Here is an 8,747-nt window from a genome sequence, read left to right on the forward strand (position 1 = left end):
CTGTTTTTTTTTTTTTTTCTTTCTAAGAATAACAAGGTGTGTTGTTCTATCTTCTGCTTGGCATGTTGGGTATCTAGCATTGTGTTTTCAAGGCTTGTCCTCCCATCATTTTACTTTTCTGCATCTTCCTGGCAAATTCAAGAAATCCATCTTCATGTCCTTGGAGGCTTATGTGTACTTGGTTTTTATTGTTGGGTTTTGGCGGTGGTGGTGTTTATTTATTTTTTGTTTTTTAGTGCAGGTTGTGTGTACCTATGATTAAAGACAGAGTGGGAATACTTGAAGGCCGTTTGTCTTGTGTAATCCTTTCTTCCTCCACTTCAGTGAGCTCCTACCTTGACTTGATTCTCTCTGCACACAGTGTTGCTCTTTGCCAAGTCTGCAGCAGCCTTTCTTTTTCCAAGATGTAAGATCTGACTGTAATCAGTGTTTTAAGAAGCTACAAAGCTTATCACCGCAGGCTCAGTTAAAAAACACTGTAGGGTCTGCATCCTGTTTGTAGCACAGGAAAACCTTGAGCCCTCAAGTCAGAAAGACACAGTTTAGGAGTAGTCTAAAAACTTTGTACACAAGGATTACTTGAACAGCAAAAACGTGAACTCTCTTAAAGATGAGCAAAAAACCCCTGAACAGTTTTACTTGTCCAGTAGTGTTAAGGATATTGTTCCATATGTTATTTGCAACATTGATGCTGATGCAGTAAGACTACCATGAAACTTTTCTTCTTGGCAGGATTGTTAATATTGACCAAGGTTTACATCAAGTGCGGGTGCAGAAGGGACAGTTTGCTTGCACAGGTATGTCAGTAAACCTTGTCCAGTCTAGACCTAGCCTGCGTTTATTAGGCAGCATGGATATGTTGTTGCTGTTGTTGTTGTATTAGCTATTGCCTTACTGCAGTGAGATCTCTGTCAAAAGTTGCAGGAACTGTTTGCTCAGGGCAGGCAAGGGTAAAGCTGAAATCAAGTAAAGAAAGAGCATTAAAGAACTAAGAAAAGAGTGCGCAAAGAGAAGTGAAAAAGTGGCACTCTCAGACTTGCTTGGTGCTCTTCTGAGGAATAGTCATTTGTGTTTTGGAAAAATCCTTGTAATCAGATATCCAAATTAAAACCAGGCTTTTAGTGAACATGATCACGCATAATTTAAGTAAATAAGAAAAACATTAAAACTGTAATTCCAAGTTACTTCCATATATTGTTTAAATTTGAAAATAAAGGTGAATTTAAGTGTCTTTCTAGCTGTGAAGAACACATCCAGGCTTTTGTTTTATTTTTTCAACTGGCAGCTGTATCACTGGCACAGGAAATAATGTGGGGGTGTATTCCTTATAGCAGGTTAGATAGAATTGATCAGGGCTGTAACACTCAAGAAGAGAGTGTGGGAAGAATGCTGAAGCCCCGAATGAAGGCATTGTCAGGGAGGTAAAGTAGCAACTGCTCAAGCTTTACACCAAATTTGCCCAACTTGGTATTAAACTGCTGGTAAATTGGGCGTACTTGCTTCTACTCTAGACTACTTTTTGTTTTGGTTTGGTTTAAATGCTGTGCAGAATGCTTTTACCACCCAAAGATGACTTTTGGAAGGGAGGGGTGTATGCGTGCATACATCTGCCTTTTTCTCATAATGAGAACAACTGAATTTAACTCTCTTGAAAATAAGATGAGCTCAAGCTTTTCACACTACATAGAACTCAGTGTTATGGGATTATATAGAGGAACTGAACATTGTAATTTGCATAATTTGTCTCTTCAATATCTTTGATATTGAAAAGGCAGAAAATATTCTAATATTTCTCTTCTGGTACTGATATGATTTCTGGAATAACTGTTCTTTACAGTGATTGTGGTTTCATTTTGCTGGGGCACAGTGGAAATGACTGCTATAGACAGATTCTCCAGATTTTGATTAATTACACATTTGTAACTGCAGGGGTAATTTTTTTCATGTAAATATAGCTGGTCCTGGAGCTACAATGAAATCTGGGTTCTCTGATCCAGAGCAACAGAGTGGAAGTTGCAGCTTGGTCCTGTCCATGAAGTAGGTCACCAGCAAGTTTCCACCTGTTTGGGCAAGAAAGCACAACGATGGTCAGTTTAAGGCTGGCCTTGAGCACAGTTGTGCTGACAGCACTCTGGAAGTTGAGAGATCTCACTAATGTAAAGGTTATGAGTTAATGTTGAGGTTTTAATTTACCTGTAGCAATTCATGGCTTTTGGGAGGGCACCTTGCTCTTGGCAGTTGCATGCAGCCCGAATTACAAAAATAATTTTGAAAACTAAACCAACCCTTTTCACATGCAATAGTATTTCATCTTTTTACTGGTTGGTTGTGTATAATAGCAACTGTGCTGAGTAACAAAGCCTTGTTTTACCCCTCCTTTCTCTATACATGTAACATCGTGGCTTAGTTTAACCACTAAATACAAATGGTTGCTGTAACAACTGCTTTTGCACTTAGTATTCTTTTGTAGTGCAACTTTACTCCTGTTAAGGTAATGGATTATTACCTTTGTATTTTTCTGCACATGAATAAATCTGCAAAAGTTTATAGCATTATTCACCTATTACTTTATTTCCCGACTGTGTTAACTAGTAACTAACTGGAACAATTACTTGAGTCTAGGTAGTGACGTGATTCTGTCATTCAGTATTCATGTCTTTGTGAAATTCAAATTGGAAGCCAGCCAAGGGATAGTGAGGTGATATTGTCAAATGCAGTGGAATTTATTGCTTATAAACAAAAGATATTTCTGTGTAGTGGACTGCATGAGAAAATAAACATTAAAATGAAGTTCTTTTCATTGAAATTAAGTGTGTGGAGAGTTCAGATAGTACCCAGTTTAAAGAACCAAAAGGTTTCTTCTCTCCTGGATTGTAGACATTGTAATCCAAAGCAAGAAAATGACTTCAGTGCTGATTTAGGATCACAGTCAAGGATCACGGGTGTTGAACACAGTGTGTTTCCCACAGCAGAGGCAAATGGCCACTCGTGAACCTTTGTTCTTTCAGGCTTTCAGTTGCTCAGTCGTGGAAGTCTGTCATTATTAGTACAGCAGGAAGTTTGATTTCCAGAAATTAAAGCAGTGAAATGCAAACAAGGTATGATCAGTATTACACTTGGGCATGATGATGCATTGTTCCCATGTGTCTTTAATAACTAGTTTGCTGGGATTATAGAAACAGAATGGCAAGGTTAAATTTCACGTGTGTGTTTTAGAAGATATTTTGCTTGAATTCGTGTTTTTTTCCACCTAAGCTTCTAAGTAATTGTTGCTCATGTAGAAAGAAAAAATGACTACAGAAGCAATTTATGTCTGATTGAAATGAGACAGTACTTGTTGCTCAGATGGACTTAATGAAAATGCTTCGCGGTGTTTTTTAGTTAGAGCTTGAGTTTTAAATGCTTATGGATGGTGTACAGTAAAGGGCTATGAGGGGTGGTAACTTCTGTGTTACTGGAGGAAGACAGATTCATTGACTAAAAAAACGGAAGAAATGTCTTGAATTTAGCTAGTCTTTTTAGAGTCAGGGAGAGAACACAGAAGAAAAGTCCTACAAATAATTTGGGCAGTGGGGGGTGGTCAGGGAGGGTAGGACAGAATCCTTAATCTTTAAAACAGTGTGAAATCTGTAGGGGAACATTTAACAGCCTAGAAGTGGCTGTGACAAAGCACCTATGACATATTGTAGATTCTGAAGGAATATATTTTCTTCTGCTCAAAGGTCAAAAAAAAATAATGGGATTTATGAGGTCTCAGCCTGTACTATTCTTGAAATTATGGAAGGGTTCATATAAGTCTTGGCTGGCAGGCTCCATTACAGGACAAGTTAATCAAAATGCTGTATTCTTGTCTATAGAAGCATGTCAAAAAGTCATTGTGTGTTTCACTGTGTTTTGAGTATTTCAGTGAATGGGCTCTAGGATACAGAATCACAGAATGGTTTAGGCTGGAAAGGGCCTTTAAAGATCATTTATTGCAACCTCCCTGCCTTGGGAAGGGACATCCTTGACTACATCGTGTTGCTGAAAGCCCTGTCTAACTTGACCTTGAACACCTCCAGAGATGGGGCATCCAGGATGTCTTTGGGCAACCTGGTCCAGTGCCTCACCACCCTCATAGTAAAAAATGTCTTCTTATATCCAGTCTAAATCTACCCTCTTTCAATTTAAAACCATTGACCCTTGGGCTGCCACTACAGTCCCTGGTAAAAAGTCTTTTTCCGTCTTTCTTCTGAGCCCCCTTTATATACTGAAAGGCTGCAGTAAGTGTAAGTTGGTCCTGACGTAATATAACTCTGTTATTTGTAGGTTAATTAGAATCTCAAGTCTGGGAGAGTTATTGATAACTGAAGAAAAATAATTATTCTGGTTAATCCTGAATATCCATCAGGGTGCTTGTTTTGAATGATGAGTTACCAGTTGTTTGGATATACTGGAGTTTTACTGTTGTATAGGAAGGAAACACTTTGTAGTAGGATAGTGTCTGCTGCTTAGAAAGATTTTTACTGTTACATTTTCTTATTAGCATTAGAGTTTTGTTGTCAGCAGCACTGGCCTACTGGCCTTAGACAGATCTGGACACTAACAGTCATATTTTGTAGTGCATTGCTGAATTGCAAAATTATGGTCTTTGGTTGCAGATCTCATAATGGATTTCTCATTTGTGTAAATGAAAATATTTCAATTAAATAATTCTTTTTGAATCTTTTTAGTGTGAATGAATTTGGACAGTCGTATAATGTGTGTATTTTCTTTTCCTTTTGCAGATTATCTTCCTGAGAAACATCACTTTTTGTGTGTAAAGAATATCTTACGGAGTTGCTGCAGCTGAGTTTAGAATGTTACTTGACTTGTGATTCTAATGGAGGAATAACCAGATCTCAGGCTGCTGCACTGGAAGACTTTACAGGAAATACAAAATGTCATCAAATAGGAGTCAGAACCCGCATGGACTTAAACAGATTGGTCTTGACCAGATATGGGATGACCTAAGAGCTGGAATTCAACAGGTTTACACCAGACAAAGTATGGCAAAATCCAGATACATGGAACTCTACACGTATCCTAATGCCTAAGCCTGTTAGTACTTTCACTGTTAGTAGATTAGAGAAAGCTTTTTACTTTTCCAAACTCAAAATTGCATCAGAACTATTTGACTTAGTGGCTTTAAATAATATGTTTTTGTTTTGAAGATTAGCCTTTTCTATTTAATTGTACTGGTAAATAAGCAGGAACATTCTGTTGTCGGGAAAACTGTCTTCGTAATTATGGCTACCTCTGAATTTCACGTTTGCCTACTGTTATCTCTGACAAAGCAGATTTTTAAAGTGGTTTTATTAGTCGGTCTAATTTTGGGTTCACAATACACCAAAAGAAAACAAAAGTTCTTTTTGTTAGTGTCTGGCATTATGCTGCAGGTCTTATTGGTAATAATGTCCAGTTACCTGGGAGATTTTTCTACTGTCAGCCTCAGAGCAGTGCTTCACTCTGAGTTGGTTTTACAATTTTCCAGCTGGAGTGAGAATGCGCCCAATGGATTTCTGTTGGATTCCTAGCTTGGATCAGAGAGCTATTGAAATTTTCTGGCATCTCCCCATTCTGGGAGTTGTTATAAGATGCTAAAAGGGGGTTGTGTTTGTCCTTGTATGTGTGTACTATTTGAAAGAGTGGAGGAAACTTGTTTCTGTCAGATAGTAGTGCGTAAGGATCTTTTATCACTAATTTGAAGGAGAGATGTGCCTCTTGCTGTATTATAGCGTCAGTGTTTGACTCCAGGACTTTGTTTGGAAAGTGAGAAGTCCTTCTTTTATGTTCCATCTATAAAGTGGTATGTAAATGGCATTGATGAGGCGACACCTCTGGTTTGCATCTTTTGTGTTTTCACTCTTGTAGCCTTGTGTTGCTCAGTAGAGTAAGCATGGCTTAAGAAAATGGTGTTACAGCGAAGTGTGTAGACGTATGATAGAAGAAATTATGACTGGATTCCTTTCCTATTTTTCTTTAAGTAGTTTTGCTATTTTTCTTTATCAATTTTTAGAGGTGTTTTTAATAAATATTATTGTTCTGATACGTAAGTTAACGTTGAAAGCTGTCGTTGACAATAATTTGGAATTGTGTATCAAATTTTAGTCTGTGTTAATTTTTTTAAAAGGACAGAGCTTTTATAAAAGGGGAGATTGAAGGCTATAAAGTAATTAATTCTGTAGTTCTTTGGACTTCCTAAGGAGATAGAAAAGTTTGTTTTCTGTATGTGTAATCTCAGAGTTGATGTGTAATCTTATCTGTGCCTGCAGAGTCCATGCTCCTGGAGGGTGGGGAGGAACCCAAAGCAGTCTGCTGACTCTTTCTACGATACTTCTTTAATAGTGCTGGAAAGATGAAATTACATTTGGTTTAGGGTCAGAGTTTTCCCTAAGACTGATTTCTTGCAGGGCTACATTCACTATTGTTCTTGACTGAATGAAACAAGTCTGCGAAAGTTGAATGTCTGATAGAAATCTGACATGTAGTAGAACCTCTGAGAGAAGTTTTTTCTTCTGAGTGCCTTTAATATGTTCCTGTTTGAGTTCTGTCAAGCAGGGCAGCTAAAGACTGAGCACTTCTTACAATGGGAATGTTAAAACGCTTTTTTTTTCCCCCTCCTTATGATGTTCTCAAGTATTCTTGCAATGAAGCTGTAAAAGGGATATATTGTCTATTAACGACTCATTTCCTTCTTGGTGTTGCTTCAAGGAGTTGTTCGGACTGAAACTAAGGATGGCTTTTGTTACTTTCATAAGTCAGTTAATTTTGGTGGTTGACTTTTATTTGTGGATTAATTTAATAGTCTGATAACTCGGCGATTAGCCGGTTAGGCTAAGAGTTTTTAATCTGCTGTGAAAAGAACAATGTACTTTGCATCCTATAGCAAGTGCACACATTCAGAAAGATTACTTCCCTTTCAGAGGCAGTACCTGTAACACATTTGCTCAGTCTTTGCATACAGCAAGTCTAGTAGATGGACAGACTTTTCTTTCAGGAAGCACTGCCTATCAAACAGCTTGGTTTGGAAAGCAAAATGGATGTAGGTGAGTTTCAGCTGCAGTTGTAGTTGGTCTGAAGAGCAGCCCTACTTACAAGGATGCTGGATGTGATGGCAGTTTGGAAATCGTGCATAGTGGACAGTTTAGTCTTCTCACATAATCTTTTTGTCCTTTCCTTTTTTCTGTTGTGTGGTTTGGTGTTTTTTTTTTTTTTTGTTGAGGTGTTGCTGCTGGAGTGGATTCCATTTCATGCCTCTAATTTGTAAGAGGAGGAGAACCATGCATACAGGCAAGCCTGCCTTTACTCCTGTGTCTGGTGTTGAATTTTCAGTCAGAATTGATGGGAGATGTGGAAGCTTTTGTTGTCCCTTGTTCAAGTGAATCTGGGAAAGAATTGGAATTGTTAGTTAAAGAAGACTGTTTGGACTTCCATCGTACCTCCATTCATTTTCTTTGTTCAGAGTGTCTCCTTTTGTGAGACACTAGATTCTGTCTCTCTCTCAAGCTAGAGCTTGTACTTAAGGTTTGGGGTTGTTTTTTTTCCCTTCATTCCAGTGGGAGAAGAAAGAGGTTTGATTATTCCAGGGGTTTTCTAGATCTGGGAATACTGAAGAGATGAACCAAGAAATTTTGTTTCTGAATGGTGGTTCTCAAAATTCTTGTCCCTACTTCTAATTTAGATTGATCTGTGCTTCTGATTGCAGGGTGTATTTTTTGTCAGATCAGATGAGCACCAAATGTTTTTGAGTGCTGTATATATTGAGAATTTACAATTTCCATACAGAAACAGAAATCCTTTAAGAATGGTGCTTGCTGTGGAAGATGAGACTGGGATTTTTTGTTGTGTGGTTTGTTGGTTTGTTTTGGTTTTTTCTTTCCCATGTGTGGGATTCTTGAAAGTGAAATCCTTATCTGGATGCCTTTCTGTCCCTTACCCAGATAATGAAATAATTTCTAGTACTAAAGAGCCTAATAGCTTCTGCAATAGTAACACCTTGTGAGATTTCTAGGAACGGTAGACCTAACAGCATTACTAATGTTGTGAGGGAAGGGCCTTTTTGCCCTATTTTTCCTTTACTGACAATTAGTTTGGAGGCTGTTAGCAATAGGACTGGGTTGTGTAAGTCAGTGGTAGAGCGGTGGTAAAGTCACTGCTGGAACTCAGGAGGACAGTAGCAGGTTTTGGTACACTGTGCCTGAGAGGGTGGTTCACTCAGAGTAATTATGTACTTTATGTAAAGGGCAAAAAGTTCAAGCTGCAACAAGAAAAAAGAACCCCATTTGTTAGCAATTAGTCGAGGAGTAATGAGATTGTAGTATCAATGTGTACAGAATATCTCTCTGTGGCATTTACTCTATTTGGAGGAAATTGAGTCCGTCAGAGAGAGAACTGTGCTTGCATGTAGCGAGATGTGAGCTTCTGTTTTGAATTGTTGGTAGAAGACCTATTAGAATTATTCTTCCTCAACTTGCTCATATTGCTATAAATCACTTGTCTTTATGGCCACCACTTCTCAAACTCCATTTGGCAATGATAAACTATTTGTACATCTTTTGTTTTTTTGGTTTATTGGTTTTTTTGCAGAAGGTAATGCCTGTTTTTCAAACTAATCTTACAGTGAGAATCACAGAATCACAGAATGATTTGAGTTGGGAGGGACCTTAGAGATCATCCAGTGCCACCCCCTGCCATGGGCAGGGACACCTCCCACTAGCCCAGGTTGC

At 38.3% G+C, this 8,747-nt stretch overlaps 1 protein-coding gene across 1 annotated transcript in view; it reads left to right on the top strand.

The window, feature by feature from the left end:
• Positions 1-4,761: 4,761 nt before the first annotated feature.
• Positions 4,762-8,747, top strand: part of CUL1 (cullin 1) — a 35,128-nt gene continuing 31,142 nt past the window's right edge. The window contains exon 1 of the mRNA XM_010080813.1: positions 4,762-5,059. Coding sequence (XP_010079115.1) covers positions 4,920-5,059 — 140 coding nt within the window. The 5' untranslated portion in view covers positions 4,762-4,919. The remainder of the gene's footprint in view (positions 5,060-8,747) is intronic.

Source organism: Pterocles gutturalis, unplaced genomic scaffold (genome assembly GCF_000699245.1).
Source record: "Pterocles gutturalis isolate BGI_N339 unplaced genomic scaffold, ASM69924v1 scaffold40144, whole genome shotgun sequence".
Lineage (NCBI taxonomy): Eukaryota > Metazoa > Chordata > Aves > Pterocliformes > Pteroclidae > Pterocles > Pterocles gutturalis.